Source organism: Branchiostoma belcheri, unplaced genomic scaffold (assembly GCF_001625305.1).
Source record: "Branchiostoma belcheri isolate BF01 breed outbred unplaced genomic scaffold, Haploidv18h27 scaffold456, whole genome shotgun sequence".
NCBI classification, from domain to species: domain Eukaryota; kingdom Metazoa; phylum Chordata; class Leptocardii; order Amphioxiformes; family Branchiostomatidae; genus Branchiostoma; species Branchiostoma belcheri.
Window position 1 is genome coordinate 24,448 of NW_017804083.1, and position 23,157 is coordinate 47,604.

General features: G+C 40.3%; 5 protein-coding genes across 5 annotated transcripts in view; all 5 read left to right on the forward strand.

Moving 5' to 3' along the window:
* Nucleotides 1-2,669, forward strand: part of LOC109478877 — an 11,278-nt gene extending 8,609 nt beyond the window's left edge. The window contains exon 8 of the mRNA XM_019780690.1: nt 2,333-2,669. Coding sequence (XP_019636249.1) covers nt 2,333-2,541 — 209 coding nt within the window. The 3' untranslated portion in view covers nt 2,542-2,669. The remainder of the gene's footprint in view (nt 1-2,332) is intronic.
* Nucleotides 2,670-3,979: 1,310 nt separating this feature from the next.
* On the forward strand, nt 3,980-6,253 carry LOC109478883. Its single transcript, XM_019780696.1, has 2 exons — nt 3,980-4,262; nt 4,840-6,253. Exons 1-2 carry the CDS (start codon nt 3,992-3,994, stop codon nt 5,871-5,873), a joined length of 1,305 nt encoding a protein of 434 aa, XP_019636255.1. The 5' UTR covers nt 3,980-3,991; the 3' UTR covers nt 5,874-6,253.
* Nucleotides 6,254-6,754: 501 nt separating this feature from the next.
* LOC109478879 lies at nt 6,755-9,770 on the forward strand. Its single transcript, XM_019780691.1, has 4 exons — nt 6,755-6,760; nt 6,880-7,023; nt 7,686-7,836; nt 8,397-9,770. The coding sequence occupies exons 1-4, from the start codon at nt 6,755-6,757 to the stop codon at nt 9,443-9,445; spliced, it is 1,350 nt and encodes a 449-aa protein (XP_019636250.1). The 3' UTR covers nt 9,446-9,770.
* Nucleotides 9,771-15,998: 6,228 nt separating this feature from the next.
* On the forward strand, nt 15,999-20,370 carry LOC109478880. Its single transcript, XM_019780692.1, has 2 exons — nt 15,999-16,327; nt 19,628-20,370. Exons 1-2 carry the CDS (start codon nt 16,048-16,050, stop codon nt 20,368-20,370), a joined length of 1,023 nt encoding a protein of 340 aa, XP_019636251.1. The 5' UTR covers nt 15,999-16,047.
* A 628-nt stretch (nt 20,371-20,998) lies between these two features.
* On the forward strand, nt 20,999-22,772 carry LOC109478881 (the record flags this gene model as incomplete). The annotated part of the gene is made up of 3 exons (XM_019780693.1): nt 20,999-21,034; nt 21,265-21,502; nt 22,269-22,772. Coding segments are annotated over exons 1-3 (778 nt in total), but the record flags the coding sequence as incomplete, so codon positions are not given.
* Nucleotides 22,773-23,157: the final 385 nt, after the last annotated feature.

Consider the following 23,157-nt stretch of genomic DNA (forward strand, 5'->3'; position numbering starts at 1 on the left):
ACAAAAGGCATATGGGAGGGGGGGGGACGTGTGCGGGTGTGTACGACCCGTACACGAGCTGATAATGAGGAAGATAATTAGGTGAAAATTACCGCTAATTTATGCATATTTCATACACACACTCAGAGGTACGTGTCACGTATCCGGGCATGTGCAGAGATTTACGGGTGGCGTGTGCAGACGTGTGCAGGCCTGTACACGGCCCGGACACCTGAGTGGTTCATATCCGGGCCGTGTGCAGGCCTGCACACGCCAAGTGTACGGGTCGCGCACACCTGGAAATGTCCGTATATTTGGAATTTCCGGGCGTGTGTACGGGAGTATACGACCCGGATACGTCGGTTTTCGTCTAGTGTATGCAACATTGCGATGTATGCTGACGATACCATCATATATTTTGCACACCGGAGCATTTTGACCATAACACAGACAATCCAAAGTGACTCAGCTCGGCTTGTGCAGTGGTTTACTGCTAACAAACTGTCCCTAAATCCCACGAAATGTAAATCCATGCTTGTAGGGACACATAGGGCCAAGTCTGCAAGCCGTGACCTACATCTGACACTAGAAGGTACTAACCTAGATCAGGTAAATACCTTTAAGTACTTGGGAGTCTTCCTAGACAGAGCCTTACAGTGGAACGACCACATCTTACATGTAACTAAGAAGTTGTCTCAGGCTATTGGTATCATGAAGGGATTGAAACCATTTATCAATAGAGAAGCCTTAATGACAATATACACATCCCTTTTTCTCCCCCACTTAAACTACTGCAGTACTGTCTGGGATCAAGGTAGCAAGGGCGGCATCGATAAACTACAGAAACTACAGAACAGGGCGGGGAGGGTGATCCTGGGGTGCGATCACTACACACCTAGTGATACCATACTCCACAGACTTGGCTGGACCCCAGTGATTGAGATGCACAAGAGGAATAAAGCAGTGCTTGTTTACAAGGCCCTACACGACATGTCCCCTCCCCACATCTCAGGTCTGTTCACACAGCTAAGGGAGGTACACACACACAATACACGCCTTAGATCACAGGGTGGGCTACAACTGCCAAAAGCTCAACTTCAATATAAAAAGAAATCCCTCTCTTGTACTGGTGCCACATTATGGAACTCACTCCCACCTCAGTTAAAAAGAGCAGATTCTGTTTCTTCCTTTAAGCGCCTTTACAACCAGGAGTGTGTTGCCACATCATAACTTGTTATCAAACAGCATTGATATGCAAATTCCTTTGTTATATTCCTTTGTTATTTCCTTGATTTGTTTTTGTATTATTGCCTTAATTACTATGAGTTGTGGATCTTGGTTTGACAAGTTTGTTTTATTACCACCTTACTGAGTTGCGGCATTATATAGTACTTTTACTTTTATTTGTACTAAGTTGACTTTAATTTGTACTTATAAGTTGACTTATCATTTTGTTATATCTGTTATTTTCTTGTATATTTTATTTATGTATGCCTGCAGGGCACATTGAAAAACGCCTTAGTGGCGATATGTACACCCTGGGTAAACAAATAAAAACAAAACAAACAAACAAACACCATACCCATTACCGCATCTGCAGTACAAACCACATCAGTACCCAAAATTCACGTTGATCTTCTTTAATTGTCCCAACCTACATACCAAATATAAAGATACATGAACCACACCCAAGTTATAACTGATTAAAAATCAGCAACCCCTACATATGAAGTAGCTAAACACATAACCTTCTGGTAACAAAATGGCTGCAAAGATCTGTAAGGTATTTGGGGAAATGTGCTTTCCTCGTTATCCGATTTACTCCATCGAAAACCCTACTTTTTTTGGGGGGGAGGGTCCACTGGCAAGGGACATTCACGATTTTTTATCTGACATCTAATTGGTGAAAAGCGTAGAATCGTTATCCAACTTGAACTCATTACTTCTGTTGCAATAAGGAAATTTAGTGATGTGAGAAAAACATTGTCCTTATTGTTAATGTTGTGCAGATTCTTGTTATTGTACAATGCATATATGTATGGTTGAAATATGGTTCTGAAAATACCGGTCTCTTGATGCATTTAGTCTGGGTTTTACAACGTTAAACTGCGGTGTCTAAACTACCAACTTATCCTATTGTTTAGAACTTCAAAATCTGAAACACAACCCTAGTTAGTTTGCCAATGTTAGTTTGCCAATGGTAATTACTTACACTTCCTGAATGCCCTCGTTTAGTGGTGTCCTAAGCATAACCTGTGTTAATCAATTCAAGTGGGGAGGTCGGCACTTAAATCATTCCTGTCGTGTAAGATACATTGTCACCATCATGTTTTTGCATCGAACTTTTTTGTAGACCCTGAACACGTGTCTATCAGAGAATTCATGGTTCAAATCGCGGCGGAACACTATTGGAGTGAGTCGAAGGTGGATGAGACAATTCGGAAGCTGGAAGATGAAGAAATATATAACGTTGCTGGCCTGAAGCAGTTCTGGGACGAAGTGAAGCCAACGATGAGCCTTGGAATGAGATCTGTCTTTCAGAGTGTCCTGTTTCCTAAGTAAAATCGCACACTAGTATGATACTATGACGCTATGCACCAGTACTCATCTAAACAATACATACATAGTTCTAGTCCAAATGAGGACAGAAAAACGTGGCGGACGTGTCCTCCCCAGAAAAAAAAACGTATTGTGGGCCCTGCTTTAGACTAAATGATTAGTAAGCTCAGACACTGTTAAATAATTCAACAAATTATACATATTCTGGATTTCGCAAATTCTGTGGTATGTTGGATGTCATAGATGTTTCATTTTTTTGCGGTTGTTGTGTTTATGGAAATATGATGATATGAAATAATTGCAGTATGTACAAGTTCTACATATAGTATACGCCCAGTTCACTTTTTCACATGACCACAAAAGATAATTGTCAGTTGAACACACATTTCAGCAATGTTAGACAAAATCTTAACAACGTCCTTGAATTATTTATGTTGAATAGGATATTATGTGCTGCCTTAATTTTGTCCTATATTGTGCTTTGAATAGAATTAAGACTGTAATCCTACTAATTATCCGAGGTTCTGTCATGAATTTTTCATAACGTTGATGGTGTAATCGACCTGAAACAATGCTGTAAAATTAACATTGTCCTGGTGCACTTGACGTTCACATTGTCAATTTGTTTTGTGTATGAAAAATGGGTATTAATAACCTGAAAGAAAGTTGAAAACAATTGCCTTTGGTCATTTTTGTATCTTCGTATTATGTGTCTTCATTAGACCTATCTCCCGGCTCAAAGAAAAAAAATGTCCAAAATGGGGGTATTATATTGTGTTGCTAGGCCAGGAAAGTCGACCTATATGCAACGTTGCATAGTATTACGTTCCTACAGCTATCTTGCCATCTCATGGCTAGAAAGCTCCTCTAAAGTTTTACTATATCAGCCCATAGAAAGCTATGATGATCTATTAACCACAAACCCAAAATGGTTACAGAAACAATAGGGTTAAACGTATGGAGGTACGACGTAACAAATCATTGATGAAGTGGGGACTCTATTAACAGCAGATAAAGAAATATAAACTCCTCGGATACGATATATTCTGTCCGAACGCAGAGTCGTCACATTTGAGCCAACAGAGGACGACACTCGGCCCCGCTGCACTTTGCCCTTTCAAGCCTTTAGTAGTAAACAAAAGCAGACATAATGGGTTCGGGCGAAAAACATACACATTAGAAAGATTGACGCCTGGATTGTCTACGGAACAATACTTGCATGTACATGAATGTGGGAATTAAATATTTCCTGGATAGTCTAATTGTCTATGTATTTGTATATATAAGTCTTGGTGCCTAGTATTTACTGGATTAACTACCCTGCTATTAAGAATGATTTGCCAGTCAAACTACCGATTGTCTAAAAAACACGTGACCTGCCTATCACATGGCCACGTACATGCAGCCTAAGGGTCACTTTACTGTTGTGTTTGATCACGAAAGCCAGTCCGCCATGGACGTGTTACTTATCAACTGCGACAATACCTACTCGCTAGATCCTGTGGAGGAGTTGGTCAAACTTGCTAATCCAAATATTCGGGTCGACAGACAATATTGTAACGTGTCAGAGTTACAGGCGGTGAGTGAGGAAGTCAGGCGGCGGCAGCAGCTCCTGTGCGGGGTGTTTGTAGTGAACGCCTACGAGTCACGTCTGAGTATTAACGAGGAAAACGCCGGGATCGGATATGCTGTGTTGTACAATGCATTACTGGAGGCAGCTAAAGGTAAAGTTCAACCAAAATCGTCAGTTGCAGTTGCATAAATTTATTCAAACATGGCTCAATTTATTGACTAAATCTATTATGTGAAATAATTTATCGAGAAGGCTAGTAACGGTCATTTGTCCAGAACAAATATACGGGCTTGTATACGGGTTCCTATATTATACAGTATTGTTAAGAATTTAAAATCTTTTGCATTTGGCGATAGGCTAAATGGGCCAGTAATAGTTATCATCATATTATCCATTTAGTATATACATTTTTTTACTTGTTTGCTTTCAAATGTCAAGTAGAGTAGTTGGTCATTGCAATGTCAAATAGAGAAAATCGTTTTATTCTTATATGTAGCTGGTAGATGCTTTTCAAGTTACGACTGTATTTTTGTTCATCAAAACTAAACATGAAGTGAGATTTTTAACCTAGATCTCTTAGATTTCTTATATAATATATGTAAGAAAATGTCTTGAATAATCACCTCTTTAAGCGAGGTTTAGTTGTGTCGAAATGTGCAACAGAACAAAATCATCCAAAGCATTAAGATTTTCGGTGTGAATTCTATAATGGATTTTTCTTGTTGTAGGACGAGTGGTTGTTGTGATCGGCGGAGATGACAGGTACAAGGAAGGAGAGCAGGACTCCAGCGTCCTGTCCACCTGGGCCTACCACAAGATCGCCGCACAGTTTGACGACTCGTACCTGGACGGCAGGCGAGGCTTCGTGTTCTCCTGGGACGAGCGGCACAACCCGGTTCACGAGGAGGCTCTCGGACGGTACTTTGTGGCTATCTCGTTAAAGCAATGTGGCCTAGAGGAGCCCTTCAAGCCGAAGGTCCCTTTGAAATCGGAAAAAACATTGGCGACTACCCAAAGCACAGAATTTAATGTCCCAGAAAAGCAAGCTCCAACGCACAGAATGGTACATGACAATACGGGAAAACCCGGAACGGTAGATGGAAATTCCTCTGAAAATCAGGGCAAATGTGATGAATCGGTCGATTACGGCACACATGATGTACAAGATGATTTGGTCGATTACGGCACACATGATGTACAAGATGACTCAGTTCAGGGTGCATCAAATCAATTTGGCCCAACGATCAACAATCCAAGGCAAACAAACCCAGTGTTACGGTATGGAAAAAGCAAGAAACCCGTGCCGGAACAGGGTGCTTGTCAAAGTAAGACACCCACCTTAGGTATCCCTAACTTAGTCGAAGGAAAAGAGGAGAATGTAGCAATGTATGTAAAGAATAAAATAGAAAAAGAGACCAAACAGAGAATAGTAAAAGTTATTGAGATCTATGTTAATAAAATCTTGAAGAATCGGTATGATTACACGGAAGGGGGTGAGTTCCTTATCCCAGATTACTTCCGAAAACATATCGATGGTAAAAAGGAAGAAGAAAAGGTTCTAGTTGCTGTTATTATTGATGACGGTGCTCAGAAACGTCCACCAAAAGAAGATCTAGGATTAAAAATTCTCAGTCTGGATGAGCTTAAGAAAGATCTTCCTCCTTACTTTTGGCAAGGAGGATGCACTCGTACGACACACTGGTACGATGATATCAGGCCAATCAGGTTCATTTGTAAACGACTAAGTGATGATGGTTTATGAGGTGGTTAACACTAACGTCATTATTATAACACCAACAGACAGATCAAATCAATCCAGTATCTGCATGAATGGAAGGAGATTATTCTCGCGATATTTAAACATATTTGTGATAACATTATGTATAGAATGATGTTGCAACGGCAATGCTAACAATGCGCATAGACAGTGAAAAAATTAAACCAGATTTTGTTTAAGTTAGAGAAGATAGCTAATGCATCTACGTTGATTCACATTTTAACCTGCATGAGTAGCCGAACAACTTCTTTGTCTACTTGGCAAATTACATGCCAACAAGACAATCATATTGTCACATTGTAACTTATTGTGACCTGTTAACTGCATATGTTCATCATGTTTTTTTCTTACCTTTTTTAACCCAGTGTGGCAAAAATTTCAAATAGAATGCAATAAAAGTTTTTCATTAAGAGCACTGTGGATGTCCAACATTATTCTGATCATAGTAGACATTAGTTGACTGTTACCAGGTCGGCGTGTTTTTTCATAATTTACGGTTAACGGTATTGTTTGTCATGGTTGTATGTCTTGGAGGCCCTAAAATTGTATCTACAATAGACTTCAAACATGTAAATGGGGAAATATGTTTTCAGTAGACACAGAACATTCATTTTGTCAGCTCACTTACATTCCAGATCAGATGATAACGCCCCTTTGTTCCAAATTTGTGCGGAAAAACAATTAACTACATGTTTGTTTTGTGAGTTACAAAGCTGAATCGGTTCACCGCCTGTCTGTTTGTTTGTTTGTTGTTTTGACGTAGTGATGCATTTGACGTGCGCACTAATACCACAGCAGTTGTGAGGCGAGACTTGGCGAGCTACACTTCTGCTCAGCTTCAGTCTAGTTGTAGTACAATTACCAACATGGAGGTTTTAATAGTGAACTGTCACGGCACCTATTCATAATAGTCTCGGTCGTGCCTTTGTTCCAAAGTGTCACGAAAGGCCAAGAAGTAGTAACACAGCCATATATACTGCCACTGTCCCAGTTACAGGCGGTGAGTGAGGAAGTCGGGCGGCGGCAGCTCCTGTGTGGGGTGTTTGTAGTGAACGCCTACGAGTCGTGTCTAAATGTTCACGAGGAAACAGCCGGGTTTAGATATGCTGTGTTGTTCGGGGCACTACTGGAGGCGGTGCGAGGTATGCTTTTTAACGTCACTACGATAATTATTAGACATGGCATTGAAGTAAAGGGCAGTTTTTTTAACAAGTGCGGCAGAAACTTTCAATAAAAGTCATTTATGTAGAGCATTAACACTGTGAATGTCCATCATTATTCTGATCATAGTAGACGACAGTTATCAGGGCGGAGTGTGAGATATTAGCATAGTTCACGGTTTAACGCATTCTTCACCAGAGTAGTATGCCTGGAAAGCCCTTAAATTGGACATGTAAATGGAAAAATATGTTTTCGGAAGACACAAAAGATTGTTAGCTTACTCACATTACAGGGGATAAAGCCCCTTGTGGGCCTCACTGGCGTGTGCATACAATTAATGTTTTGTCAGTCACAAAGTTGCCCCAGGTCACCGCCTTTACTTTTATTCAAGTTTATTGACGCAATGACGTGTTGAACATGCGCACTACCGACACAGCAGTTGTAAGGCTAGACTTGGCCAGCTACACTTCTGCTAAGCTGCAGTCTGTGTGTAATACAATTACCAACATGGACAATGAGGTTTTAATAGTGAACTGCGACGGCACATATCCTTTATATTCGGTCGTATCTTTGTTTCAAAGTGTCACGAAAGGCCAAGGAGTAGTCACACAGCCACTTATCCTGCAACTGTCCCAGTTACAGGCGTTTAGTGAGGAAGTCAGGCGGCAGCAGCTCCTGTGCGGGGTGTTTGTAGTGAACGCCTACGAGTCGTGTCTAAATTTTCACGAGGAAACAGCCGGGTTTGGATATGCTGTGTTGTACAGGGAACTACTGGAGGCGGCGCAAGGTATTTTTTTAACATCATCACAAAAACTAATAGACAGGGCAGTGAAGTAATTTCATAGCAAATAGAAACAATCTCTAATTGAAAACGATCGATGTGCAAAATATTTCCATTGTATGCAGAGATCATGCAAACGGTTGTTAAACGTCTAGCAACATTGTTTTTTGAGGTAAAATATATGAAGGGCAGTTTTGAGAGCAAAGTTTCCGCAAATATACTTCCTGCTGGGCCAAGTAAATGTGTCAGTGTTGTACGTAGTTTATCTATACACTTTATGTATTCATTACCGTTGTCCAATTAATACGAAAAAAATTCAAAAATTTTATTCGTCTTTTTATTGGTATGTACAATTAGAGAATCGAAGCATTATTAAATGCCATACGTCGATCCATCTAACAGGTTGACCTCGAACTATGTAGTAGATGTGAACAACTTAAACACTTATTTGTTGGAAAAAAACGGTGAAAAGGAACTAAGTGTAAGAATATAGATGGCAAAGATATATCGTATTTTTTAAAACGATAAAGATAAAAATTCCAGACTGAGCCTGCTTATTGTTTTAGGACGAGTCGTTGTTGTGATCGGCGGAGATGACAGGTACAAGGACGGAGAGCAGGACAACAGCGTCCTGTCCACCTGGGCCTACCACAAGATCGCCGCACAGTTTGACGACTCGTACCTGGACGGCAGGCGGGGCTTCGTCTTCTCTTGGGACGAGCGGCACAACCCGGTTCACGAGGAGGCTCTCGGAAGGTACTTTGTGGCTATCTCGTCAAACCAATGCGGCCTAAAGGAGCCCTTCAAGCCGAAGGTCCCTTTGAAATCGGAAAAAACATTGGCGACTACCCAAAGCACAGAATTTAATGTCCCAGAAAAGCAAGCTCCAACGCACAGAATGGTACATGACAATACGGGAAAAACCGGAACGGTAGATGGAAATTCCTCTGAAAATCAGGGCAAATGTGATGAATCGGTCGATTACGGCACACATGATGTACAAGATGAATCGGTCGATCACGGCACACATGTTGTACAAGATGACTCAGTTCAGGGTGCATCAAATCGATTCGGCCCAACGATCAACAATCCAAGACAAACAAACCCAGTGTTACGGGATGGAAAAAGCAAGAAACCCATGCCGGAAGAGGGTGCTTGTCAAAGTAAGACCCCCACCTTAGGTATCCCTAACTTAGTCGAAGGAAAAGAGGAGAATGTAGCAATGTATGTAAAGAATAGAATAGAAAAAGAGACCAAACAGAGAATAGTAAAAGTTATTGAGATCTATGTTAATAAAATCTTGAAGAATCGGTATGATTACACGGAAGGGGGTGAGTTCCTTATCCCAGATTACTTCCGAAAACATATCGATGGTAAAAAGGAAGAAGAAAAGGTTCTAGTTGCTGTTATTATTGATGACGGTGCTCAGAAACGTCCACCAAAAGAAGATCTAGGATTAAGACTTCTCAGTCTGGATGAGCTTAAGAAAGATCTTCCTCCTTACTTTTGGCAAGGAGGATGCACTCGTACGACACACTGGTACAATAATATAAGGCCAATCAGCTTCATTCGTAAACGAGTAAGTGATGTTTTATGGGGTGGTTACACGGAATGACATTAACGTCATTATTATAGCACCAACAGACAGGTCAAATCAATTCAATATCTGGATGAATGCAAGGAGATTATTCTCGCGATATTTAAACATATTTGTAATAGCATTATGTATAGAATGATGTTGCAACGGTAATGCTAACAATGCGCATAGACAGTGGAAAAAAATTGAACCAGATTGTGTTAAAGTTAGAGAAGAGAGCTAATGCATCTACGTTGATTCACATTTTAACCTGCATGAGTAGCCGAACAACTTCTTTGTCTACTTGGCAAATTACATGCCAACAAGACAACCATATGTCACATTGTAAGTTATTGTGACCTGTTAACTGCATATGTTCATCATGTTTTGTTCGTAACTTTTTTTTAACCCAGTGTGGCAAAAATTTCAAATAAAATGCAATAAAGGTTTTTCATTAAGAGCACTGTGGATGTCCAACATTATTCTGATCATAGTAGACATTAGTTGACTGTTACCAGGTCGGCGTGTTTTTTTTATAATTTACCGTTAACGGTATTGTTTGATATGGTTGTATGTCTGGGAGGCCCTAAAATTGTATCTACAATAGACTTCAAACATGTAAATGGGGAAATATGTTTTCAGTAGACACAGAACATTCATTTTGTCAGCTCACTTACATTCCAGATCAGATGATAACGCCCCTTTGTTCCAAATTTGTGCGGAAAAACAATTAACTACATGTTTGTTTTGTGAGTTACAAAGCTGAATCGGTTCACCGCCTGTTTGTTTGTTTGTTTGTTTGTTGTTTTGACGTAGTGATGCATTTAACGTGCGCACTAATACCACAGCGGTTGTGAGGCGAGACTTGGAGAGCAACACTTCTGCTCAGCTTCAGTCTAGTTGTAGTAAAATTACCAACATGGAGGTTTTAAGAGTCATTGCACGAGAAAACCAGGCAAAACCAGGCAGAGGTCGGAAGATGGGGGTCGGCCAAATCGGCTCATACTTTGTATGTGAGATTGGTATGAGGAACTATTAACCGCCATATAGTTAAAACCCTCCAGCTATTTTTCGTTATGGTGTTCTGGGACCCCCCTCTGAGACCCTCAAAAATCTAACAATTTATGGCTGAAAATTACTGAAATTACAATGACACCATGGTAATTCTGATAATGATATGAACATGGGATTTCTTTTGTCACATAGCATTGGTCTTCTACTTTTACAAAACAAAATTGAAGATGCAACATTGAAGTTAAAAGGGTATACCAGGGGGTTACCAGAACCAATGAAAACAGAATTTTCATCTTTCTAAATTTTAGTCATTTTTAAGTAGCTTTTTCTCCGTGACGCGGCAAATTTGATAAACGGTTTTACCGTTGCTGGAAAGAGGAACATCTGCTGATTCGAAACCAAGTGTCGTTTAATTGGGCCACGCATAACGCGGGCCGTGAACGAAGGGTCTTTATGGGGGTTTTCCGGGTTTTGGACCATAATAAATTAGCTAACAACGTCTCTTTACGGGGTAAATCATGGGCATTTTTTGTGCAGCTGCATGGGATCAATGAACAATTGTTGAAAAATGCTAAAAATAATTAGAAATATTCGTTGGGGCTCCACATGGGGGATACAAGGATACCTAAAAAGCAAATTTAAACTGATTTTACACAATTTATCACATTTTATTTCTAATTTCCATTAGTAAATATCTTTCAAAATTAATTTTGTGCATTCACTTTGTGCTAAATAATATGGAGGCTATGTATGGGGGTTATCACAACACCATGTGTGAAACTATAATAATAATAATTGTTTATTGATTGATCGAAGATAAAAGAGTACAATCGCTAGCATGTTGCAGCGCAACTGATAAGTAGTGCTGAATTATATGCTAGTTTAAAAACAAAGAAACAAATATTGGAAACAACTAGCTACCATATACACATTTAGGATCGCTGTATAAGTCAGCAGTAGGTCGGAAGATAGGAAGGTCTTTGAAATCCACTCATACTCAAGAGGGGCGTTCTTCCCACAGTGGCTTTCTGAATAGTGAAAAGTTTAGCATTTTCTATTTAGAACGTCTTTTCAGCTTGTACAATTTGCTATTTATGAAATTATCATGAAATGAAATGCTTCTTACTTGGATTGTTTAGAAAACATCTCAAATGAACTGAGCTTATCGTAGAGTGGCGTCGGGTTGTGTAGTGGTTAGAGCAATCGACTGTGAACCGGGAGACCCGGGTTCGATTCCGAGTCGTACCCGGGACACGTCTGAACATGCGCCCCGTCGTTGTGCCCTTGGGAAAGGCACTTTACACGAATTTCCTCACTCCACCCAGGTGTGAATGGGTACCTAACTTCGGTTGGGGAAAGTCGTATTGAGGTCACCTTGTGGCGCCGAATGGCAGCCGCACAGACCCTTGCGACAGTTCCACAAAAATGATTGTGGAACAAATATGTGTATTATTTGATTGTTGTAATTGTTGTGATTTGTATTGATTATTATGTGATACCCTGCACCGATTCAGCCGTATAAAGGCTATAAAGGGTACTGTTTGGACAATAAAAACCATTTATTTAAATGCCGCTAAGACCATATGATACCAAGGTGATTACCAAAGGCTGGAAAATAACAGCACTGAAAGTATACATTCAATGTAGTCTGGAGGTTGGTTTTAATCATATACTATTATATTATGATTGAGAATTTTAGTTTGTACGGCGTTCCAAAAGTGCATTTGTTGGAGACGCTCCTGCAAGCTTCGCAATCGTGACAATCTTCCGCCTCGGGCATCTCTTTTTACAGAACTTATGTTTGCAAAAATAAAACACAAAAATGCAAAAAGTCTGCCAGGGCTGGTTTGTACTGACTTGTCTGGGGTGCAGGAGCATGAAAATTTGGAATGTATCAGGAGAACTGTGCATATTTATTGTAAACGTCATTGGCCAAATATTGATTTAAATATTCTAACTGCTAATCATCTAAGTGATACAAAGTCAATCAAATTCATTTCATACTTAATTCTTACATCTTTAAAACATATGATATAATTATACATCTGTGATCTATAATAAGTTAGTTCTAGAGTTAATAATAATTTACTTACTAGATGTAACATATTAATACTAACTAATATCCTTCGATTCAAGCAAAGACACTCATACACCAAAAGAAGGTACAGGTTGAGCTGTCCTAGATATTAGTACAACTTTGTTTTTCGTTCTCATTTGCCAAAGTCTCAAAAGTACACATGTGGAAAACTAAAGCAAATGTCTACATGTCAACGTGCGCACAATGGTCTGTAGATCTAGAGAAAATGGTCTATTTTCAAAATAGGACCAGTGCTATAAGGAAATGAAAGTGTTTTGCTATCTGCTTTTAAATTGTTTTCAACCTTTTAGTTTTAGCACATTACATCATGAAATGAGACTTTTCATCTCTCTTAATTTTAGTTCCCCAGAAACAGGAACGCTATCCTTGCAGGGTAGAAGACATATTTCAGTTCATTCAGAAACAAGTCTGGTCTAATTACTGGACCACAAATCACACATTAATGGGCCATGAGTCTATTAGATCATACAAATCGATCATAAAATGTCGCAGTGAAGGGCAATATATGGGTGTTTTTGTGTAGTTGGAGGAAAACCATGCATGCATAGATTTGTGGTCAAAAATTATGCCAGTTTAAGGGGGCTCTGCATGGGGGGGCATAAGGATACTTGAAAAATTGAATTAATCCAATGCTTGCATAATGACAATATCCAGTAATTTAGGCCTGAATTGTCATAAATATATCAAGGAATAGTCGATGATGGTACAGTCAATGATGGAGATACTTTTCTCATTTGAATTGATTGACATTATATTGTAATGCGATTCTTACTGGTCTGGTATTTTTATTTGGTAAAATTTATTGCTGTTTTGTTTTTAGATGACGGATTTTTTATGAATTGGTTTCCTTACTTATACGCTGAGTAGAACCAGATGTTCCTGTATATGTAAATGCTAACTAGTTCATTTAATCCAATAATGAAAGCCTGAGTATATTTGGCAAACCTGTATTTTCAGTGGCCTTTATTAGTTGAATTTGACTGTTTTTACTGTTATATTTAGCTTAAACGCATCATATTCTTAGTCCTATTGCTAGATTGTCCATTTGGAGTATCTACGTGTATGCACCCATGTGGCTTGTGTTTTTTTTTGGTAGCTGGTTTCACACATGGTGTTCTGATAAACCCCATACATAGCCTCCATATTATTTAGCACAAAGTGAATGCACAAAATTAATTTTGAAAGATATTTACTAATGGAAATTAGAAATAAAATGTGATAAATTGTGTAAAATCAGTTTAAATTTGCTTTTTAGGTATCCTTGTATCCCCCATGTGGAGCCCCAACGAATATTTCTAATTATTTTTAGCATTTTTCAACAATTGTTCATTGATCCCATGCAGCTGCACAAAAAATGCCCATGATTTACCACGTAAAGAGACGTTGTTAGCTAATTTATTATGGTCCAAAACCCGGAAACCCCCATAAAGACCCTTCGTTCACGGCCCGCGTTATGGGTGGCCCAATTAAACGACACTTGTTTTTGAATCAGCAGATGTTCCTCTTTCCAGCAACGGTAAAACCGTTTATCAAATTTGCCGCGTCACGGAGAAAAAGCTACTTGAAAATGACTAAAATTTAGAAAGATGAAAATTCTGTTTTCATTGGTTCTGGTAACCCCCTGGTATACCCTTTTAACTTCAATGTTGCATCTTCAATTTTTGTTTTGTAAAAGTAGAAGACCCATGCTATGTGACAAAAGAAACTCCATGTTCATATCATTATCAGAATTACCGTGGTGTCCATTGTAATTTCAGTGATTTTCAGCCATAAATTGTTAGATTTTTGAGGGTCTCAGAGGGGGGTCCCAGAACTCCATAACGAAAAATACCTGGAGGGTTTTAACTATATGGCGGTTAATAGTTCCTCATACCTATCTCACATACAAAGTATGAGCCGATTTGGCCGACCCCCATCTTCCGGCCTCTGCCTGGTTTTCTCGTGCAATGACTCTTAATAGTGAACTGTGACGGCACCTATTCTTTAGCCTCGTTCGTGTCTTTGTTCCAAAGTGTCACGAAAGGCCAAGAAGTAGTAATTATAACACAGCCATATATCCTGCAACTGTCCCAGTTCAGTTACAGGCGGTGAGTGAGGAAGTCAGGCGGCGGCAGCTCTTGTGCGGGGTGCTTGTATTAAACGCGTATGAGTCATGTCTAAATTTTTACGAGGAAACAGCCGGGTTTGGATATGCTGTGTTGTACGGGGCACTACTGGTGGCAGCGAAAGGTAAAGTTTCAACAAAATTGTCAGTTAAGCGAGTTCCATACATGCATTCAACAAGAGGCTAATTTAGGGACCTATTAGTAAGTAAAATGTTTTGCGTGAAATAATTTATCAAGAAGGCTAGTAACGTCCATTTGTCCCGAACAAATTTACAGTCTTGTATACGGATTCCTATATTATACAGTATTATTTAGACTTTCAAACATCTTGCTTTCGACGAAAGGCTACATGAGCTAGTGATAGATATCCCCATATTATCCATTTAGTATATATATATTTTTTCCATCCATAGGTCAAGTGAATTATTCGGTCATTGCAATGAGCAATCGAAGAAATATTTTATTCTTATTAATTGTAGCTGGTAGAAACTTTTCAAGTTACGACTATAGCGATTCATTTTTATCCGTCTACAATTGTTGTTATTTACCCTAAAACTGAAAACTGACCCAGCATGCTCTGATCTGGCCTGGAGGTCATTAATTTGCTTAAGACTGTCAAGATATGACCTGCTTGACCAGACATATGTCTAATGCGATTCTTTAGGGCAATTAGAAATGAATATGGATTGGTCAGTTATCACATGACACTATTCTAGTCCCCAGACTCTCCCAGTCTCTCCCAGAAGGAGGATGACCATATTGGTGAGAATTAGTCAGGACAGGTCACATGAATATATCCGCCACAGTTGTGAGTGATATCCTCACAGTCTTCCCCTCATTTGCATGAAATAGCTTCACATATTTTTGACAGTCTCACACTATGTGGAGACAGTAAATAAACAGCTTTCATCGGGTGAGGGAAAGCTGCCATGGGCTAATCAACAATGTTCCAATCTCATTAAAACGTATGAGAAGTTATGACGTATATACAAACTTATAAAGGGAAATTTGTTTTCGACGAGAAATGTCAAAATGGCACATATTCACATACGCCAGTTTTGACGCCACACGGTGGTTTGAGGGTTAAAGTACATGTATTCTTCAACAGAATAGTATGTCTGGGAGGACCTAAAATTGAATGAGACTTTAAACATGGAAATGGAGAAATGTGTTTTCGGTTGACATGATACAACATCGTTAGCTCACTCACATGCCAGAGGAAAATGCCCTTTGTGGGCCTCACTGGCGTGGGCATACAATTTTGTACATATCTGTTTTGTAAGTCAAAAAGTTGCCCCAGGTCGCCGCCTTTATTGACGTGGTGACGCGTTGTCATGCGCGCTACCGACACATCAGTTGTAAGGCTAGACTTGGCCAGCTACACTTCTGCTAAGCTTCAGTCTGCGAGGAGTACAATTGCCAACATGGCCAATGAGGTTTTAATAGTTAACTGCGACGGCACATATCCTTTAGATTCGGTCGTATCTTTGTTCCAAAGTGTCACGAAAGGCAAAGAAGTAGTCACACATCCACTTATCCTGCAACTGTCCCAGTTACAGGCGGTGAGTGAGAAAGTCAGGCGGCGGCAGCTCCTGTGCGGGGTGTTTGTAGTGAACGCCTACGAGTCACGTCTGAGTATTAACGAGGAAAACGCCGGGATAGGGTATGCTGTGTTGTACAGGGCTTTACTTGAGGCAGCACAAGGTATACCTTTTAACATTACTACGAAAATATATGAAGAAGGGCAGGACATTTTAGAACAAATGTACGTCTTGTCGTAAGTTTTCAAATATAACTACATGAGTCAATTACCCAATTAACCATAGAATTGCCCCTACACCTATTTCCAGTTTCATTGATAACTTTGTTGGACCTTGCTTTCTAATCTTTAATTACACAATGTCTCTAAACTTTAAGTGTGCATGACATGACAATTGGAAAAAACACTTCTGTGTACAAGAAACCACACCAGTGATACCTACGCTTATACGTTCAGTATAGATCTAAAACAATGCCCTTCTTCCTACGCGAGTCTTGCAGCGAACAGGTGACCTTTTTTTACCCTGGTTGCCAATAGTTTTAGCCAATAACGGGCTGGTCGGTTAAACCAATGCTCTGTCCAGTGGGTGTTTAACGCACCCTGACCTGTCACACACTACCTCAACTTACTACACCTAGGGTGTATCATAACCTGTAATTATTACTATGTATACAGTACAATGATAGTAAATAATTTCTATTACAAGTATGAGGGTAAGTGGGACTGACCACTGGTTTTCTGTTACAATGTTGGTAGCCCCGGGACAAGCATGTGATCTCAGTTTTACTCTTCTGCTCCTAATACACCTTTTAAAAGGAGAATTTAAACAGTAAGACGGAAGGTTTCAAGTATTAGAATATGGACGACAACCTTCTAACCTTTTCTCTAAAACAATAACAGTTGATAAAAATTATAGACTCAGATTCTAATAAAGCCTGTTTATTTATGTAGGACGAGTGGTTGTTGTAATCGGCGGAGATGACAGGTACAAGGACGGAGAGCAGGACAACAGCGTCCTGTCCACCTGGGCCTTTCACAAGATCGCCGCACAGTTTGACGACTCGTACCTGGACGGCAGGCGGGGCTTCGTTTTCTCTTGGGACGAGCGGCACAACCCGGTTCACGAGGAGGCTCTCGGACAGTACCTTGTGGCCATCTCGTCAAACAAATGTGGCCTAGAGGAGCCCTTTAAGCCAAACCCAAAGGTCCCTTCAAGTCTTATACCACCATTAAAGCCAGGCATTCCTCTGAGCACGTCCACTGACCTAACAGACAATAGCCTGCTGGACGAAGCTCAAACAGGTCCTTATACACCATATACTATAGATCACTTTAATGACCATGAAACTGGGCGAATCATAGAGGAACTTGCGAAATGCAAGAAGAAGGTGCAAGAAGAAGAACCGGACAGGACAATAAGATTTGTTGCCTACCGTGTGTACGGCAAACTAGTGCCAGGATTCGGAACATTCTTTGGTGACTTTCCAGATGACCTTCCAAAGTACATGATACCTGAAATCAGACACGCAGACAACACACAGATTGCTGGTGTTATTGTCTATGACGAAGGGTCAAAAAAGACTTTAAGTCTGCAGGTTTTTGACTTATTTGAAAATGAAGGAGGATTCCTCGATGCTGCAAAAGATAAACTGAGTCGTTTTGCACAGTTTTGTGGCTGGATACAAAGGAAATAAAACCACTTTTTAATTAAATAACTTTCATGAACTCAGATATGATTCATGTAGTGCAAGATACACACATTTTGTTTTGTTTATACCTTGAAAATACAGGCAACAGACCTGTTATATAGGTATCCCGAAAATTAGATAGAAATACCCCACGTAGACCCATGTTTTTGAGAATACAGTAAGTATATCTTTTTTTCAGTAAAGAGACCTTTCTTTACACAACCAAGTCTTTTATTTAGCCGACGTTTCAAAGACCGTCTGTCACCTTCCTCATGGCAATTCCTCAATTCTGACTGGTTCACATTGCATTGCAGCACAGGTGTCACTTCTACAGATGCATTCCTTAGTGTACAATATTTACAATCTGAACCAATCAGAATTGCCCTGAGGAAGGTGACAGGCGGTAACCGAAACGTCGGCTGAATAAAAGACTTGGCTGTGTAAAAAGAGTTTCTTTACTCAGTGTCTTACCAACCTGATGAAACTATTAACGGATATATCTTAGTTTGCTTTGTGCACGTGAGTTAGAAAATGACTATGGATCACCGCCTGTTTTACTGACACGGTGACGTGTTGAACGTTTGTAAGGCTAGACTTGGCGAGCTACACTTCTGCTAAGCTGCAGTCTGTGTGTAATACAATTACCAACATGGCCAATGAGGTTTTAATAGTGAACTGCGACAATGCATACCTGTTAGATTTGAAATTGGTCTTATCTTTGTTTGAACGTGTCACGGAAGGCCAAGAAGTAGTCAGGCAGGAATATATCCTGCAAGACTACCAGATGACCAGAAAACATGTGACCTGCCTATCACATGGCCACGTACATGTAACCTAGGGGGCACTTTACTGTTGTGTTTGATCACGAAAGCCAAGCAGTCCGCCATGGATGTTTTACTTATCAACTGCGACAAGACCTACCCGTTAGAGTCTGTGGAGGATTTGATCAAACTTGCTAATCCAAATATTCGGGTCGACAGACAATATTGTAACGTGTCAGAGTTACAGGATGTGAGTGAGGAAGTCAGGCGGCGGCAGCTCCTGTGCGGGGTGTTTGTAGTGAACGCGTATGAGTCATGTCTAAATTTTCACGAGGAAACAGACGGGTTTCGATATGCTGTGTTGTACGGGGCACTACTGGAGGCAGCGCGAGGTATGATTTTAACATCATCACGAAACTAAATACACAAAGTAGTGAAATCATTTTACCGTAAATAGAAAAATATATTGAGTGAAATAGAAATAAGAGTGAGGTGCAAATGATTTCTGTCTATTTTTATAGAAATCATGCAATGGGTTTTTTACGGAAAATATGTAAATGGAAGTTTTAAGAGCAAATCCAAGGCTTTTCGTAACTTTCCGCAAATATACTTAGTCAACAAACCAATCAAACAAAGGTCGTTCGGTTCCCACTGGGCCATGTAAATTTGCTAGTGTTGTACATACATGTAGTGTTTTCAATACACTATAATTTCCATTCCCGTCATCGAATCGAGAACAAAAACCTTATTTTTTTTGTCTATTTCTCGGTATGTTATTGCATACAATCATGGAATCGAAGCTTTATGAAATGTCATACATTGAACAACCTGTGCACCTTGAGGTATGAAGAAGATTTTAACAACAAAACACCTCTAGCAGTAATAAAACAGTGAGAGGGAACGCTTCAATTAATAGAATAAAGATGACAACGTTCTAAGCTATTCTTAAAAAAAAAAATTGATAAAAATTCCAGACTCATATCGCTTTTCTAATAAAGCCTGTTTATTTCTGTAGGACGAGTGCTTGTTGTGATCGGCGGAGATGACAGGTACAAGGACGGAGAGCAGGACAACAGCGTCCTGTCCACCTGGGCCTACCACAAGATCGCCGCACAGTTTGACGACTCGTACCTGGACGGCAGGCGGGGCTTCGTTTTCTCTTGGGACGAGCAGCACAACCCGGTTCACGAGGAAGCTCTCGGACGGTACTTTGTGGCCATCTTGTCAGGACAATGTGGCCTAGAGGAGCCCTTTAAGCCAAACCCAAAGGTCCCTTCAAGTCTTATACCACCATTAAAGCCAGGCATTCCTCTGAGCACGTCCATTGACCTAACGGACAATAGCCTGCTGGACAAAACACAAACCGGTCCTTTTACACCATATACTATAGATCACTTTGATGACAATGAAACTGGGCGAATCATAGAGGAACTTGAGAAATGCAAGAAGAAAGTTCAAGAAGAAGACCCGGACAGGACAATAAGATTTGTTGCCTACCGTGTGAACGGCAAACTAGTGCCAGGATTCGGAACATTCTTTGGTGACTTTCCAGATGACCTTCCAAAGTACATGAAAGCTGAAATCAGACACGCAGACAACACACAGATTGCTGGTGTTATTGTCTATGACGAAGGGTCAAAAAAGACTTTAAGTCTGCAGGTTTTCGACTTATTTGAAAATGAAGGAGGATTCATTGATGCTGCAAAGGATAAACTGAGTCGTTTTGCACAGTTTTGTGGCTGGATACAAAGGAAATAAAACCACTTTTTAATTAAACTACTTTCATGAACTCAGATATGATTCATGTAGTGCAAGATACACACATTTTGTTTTGTTTATACCTTGAAAATACAGGCAACAGACCTGTTATATAGGTATTCCGAAAAATAGATAGAAATACCCCACGTAGACCCATGTGTTTGAGAATACAGTAAGTATATCTTTTTTTCAGTAAAGAGACATTTCTTTACACAACCAAGTCTTTTATTTAGCCGACGTTTCAAAGACCGTCTGTCACCTTCCTCAGGGCAATTCCTCAATTCTGACTGGTTCACATTGCATTGTAGCACAGGTGTCACTTCTACAGATGCATTCCCTAGTGTACAATATTTACAATCTGAACCAATCAGAATTGCCCTGAGGAAGGTGACAGGCGATAACCGAAACGTCGGACTTGGCTGCGTAAAAAGAGTCTATTTGCTCAGTGTCTTACCAACCTGATGAAACTATTCACGGATATATCATTGTTTTGTGCACGTGAGTTACATAATGACTATGGATCACCGCCTGTTTTACTGACACGGTGACGTGTTGAACGTTTGTAAGGCTAGACTTGGCGAGCTACACTTCTGCTAAGCTGCAGTCTGTGTTTAATACAATTACCAACATGGCCAATGAGGTTTTAATAGTGAACTGCGACAATGCATACCCGTTAGATTTGCAATTGGTCTTATCTTTGTTTGAACGTGTCACGAAAGGCCAAGAAGTAGTCAGGCAGGAATATATCCTGCAAGACTACCAGATGACCAGAAAACATGTGACCTGCCTATCACATGGCCACGTACATGTAACCTAGGGGGCACTTTACTGTTACGTTTGATCACGGTTGCCAAGCAGTCCGCCATGGACGTTTTACTTATCAACTGCGACAAGACCTACCCGTTAGAGTCTGTGGAGGAATTGATCAAACTTGCTAGTCCAAATATTCGGGTCGACAGACAATATTGTAACGTGTCAGAGTTACAGGATGTGAGTGAGGAAGTCAGGCGGCGGCAGCTCCTGTGCGGGGTGTTTGTAGTGAACGCGTATGAGTCATGTCTAAATTTTCACGAGGAAACAGCCGGGTTTCGATATGCTGTGTTGTACGGGGCACTACTGGAGGCAGCGCGAGGTATGATTTTAACATCATCACGAAAATAAATACACAGAGGAGTGAAATCATTTTACCGTACTATAAATAGAAAAAAAATATTGAGTGAAATAGAAATAAGAGTGAGGTGCAAATGATTTCTGTCTATTTTTATAGAAATCATGCAATGGGTTTTTTACGGAAAATATGTAAATGGAAGTTTTAAGAGCAAATCCAAGGCTTTTCGTAACTTTCCGCAAATATACTTAGTCAACAAACCAATCAAACAAAGGTCGTTCGGTTCCCACTGGGCCATGTAAATTTGCTAGTGTTGTACATAGTGTTTTCAATACACTATAATTTCCATTCCCGTCATCGAATCGAGAACAAAAACCTTATTTTTTTGTCTATTTATCGGTATGTTATTGCATACAATCGTGGAATCGAAGCTTTATCAAATGTCATACATTGAACTATCTGTATACCTCAAGATAACCAGAAGATGTGAACAACAAAATACTTATCATGAAACTTCATTCATATTTGTTGGGAGTAATCGTAGTAAAATGTTAAACTTTATTCCAACACACAATTTACAGGGATCAAATTTTCAGCGACCATACTGTCGCCTTCATTGATGATTTTACAACAAAATACTTACCTCTAGGAGAAATAAAACAGTGAGAGGAAATGTTTCAAGTGGTAGAACAAAGACGGAAACGTTCTAACTTGTTCTCTCAAACGACAACAATTGATAAAAATTGCGGAATCATGTCGCCATTCTAATTAGACCTGCGTATTGTTGTAGGACGAGTGGTTGTCGTGATCGGCGGAGATGACAGGTACAAGGACGGGGAGCATGACAACAGCGTCCTGTCCACCTGGGCCTACAACAAGATCGCCGCACAGTTTGACGACTCGTACCTGGACGGCAGGCGGGGCTTCGTTTTCTCCTGGGACGAGCGGCACAACCCGGTTCACGAGGAGGCTCTCGGACGGTACCTTGTGGCCATCTCGTCAGGACAACGTGGCCTAGAGGAGCCCTTTAAGCCAAGCCCGACTTCAAGTCTATTGCCATTGTTAGAGCCAGGCATGCCTTTGAGCACGTCCACTGACCTGACGGACAAAACACAAACCGGTCCTTCTACACCATACACTATGGATCACTTTAATGACCATGAAACTGGGCGAATCATGGAGAAGCTTGAGAAATGCAAGAATAACATTCAAGAAGACGACCCCGGCAGGAGAATAAGATTTGTAGCATACCGGGTGCACGGAAAACTAGTGCCAGGATTCGGAACATTCTTTGGTGATTTTCCAGATGACCTCCCGAAATATATGATACCTGAAATCTTAGGTAAGCCAGGCGACACATGGATGGCTTGTGTTATTGTTTATGAGGAAGAGCAAGATAATACCTTATGTCTGAGGGTTTTTGACTTAAATGAAAATGAAGGGATATGGCTTGTTAGCGCCAGGGAAACACTTAGAAGAATTTGTAATGCTCACGGAAAAGTTTATAATCTGCTTACAAGGAAATAGATTGGCATTTAATGAAATAATTTCCTGTCGTATTTTACTTCTTACTGTTGCATCGTTGTAACGTATATGTGGAGCCCAGCATCAGTTGGATTTGCTGCCTAGTGCTCCAAGTGTTTTGCTGTTGCAATTTGAATGCACGAACAATACGTTTC

Bases quoted from the DNA above. Each gene is read 5' to 3' on its own strand.
- LOC109478883 (XM_019780696.1), top strand. From the start codon at position 3,992: ATGGACGTGTTACTTATCAACTGCGACAATACCTACTCGCTAGATCCT. The intron at 4,263-4,839 runs GTAAAGTTCAAC...TTCTTGTTGTAG, and splicing joins ATTACTGGAGGCAGCTAAAG to GACGAGTGGTTGTTGTGATC.
- LOC109478879 (XM_019780691.1), top strand. The intron at 7,024-7,685 runs GTGCGAGGTATG...CAACTGTCCCAG, and splicing joins TCGGGGCACTACTGGAGGCG to TTACAGGCGTTTAGTGAGGA. The intron at 7,837-8,396 runs GTATTTTTTTAA...TTATTGTTTTAG, and splicing joins ACTACTGGAGGCGGCGCAAG to GACGAGTCGTTGTTGTGATC.
- LOC109478880 (XM_019780692.1), top strand. From the start codon at position 16,048: ATGGCCAATGAGGTTTTAATAGTTAACTGCGACGGCACATATCCTTTA. The intron at 16,328-19,627 runs GTATACCTTTTA...TTATTTCTGTAG, and splicing joins TTTACTTGAGGCAGCACAAG to GACGAGTGCTTGTTGTGATC.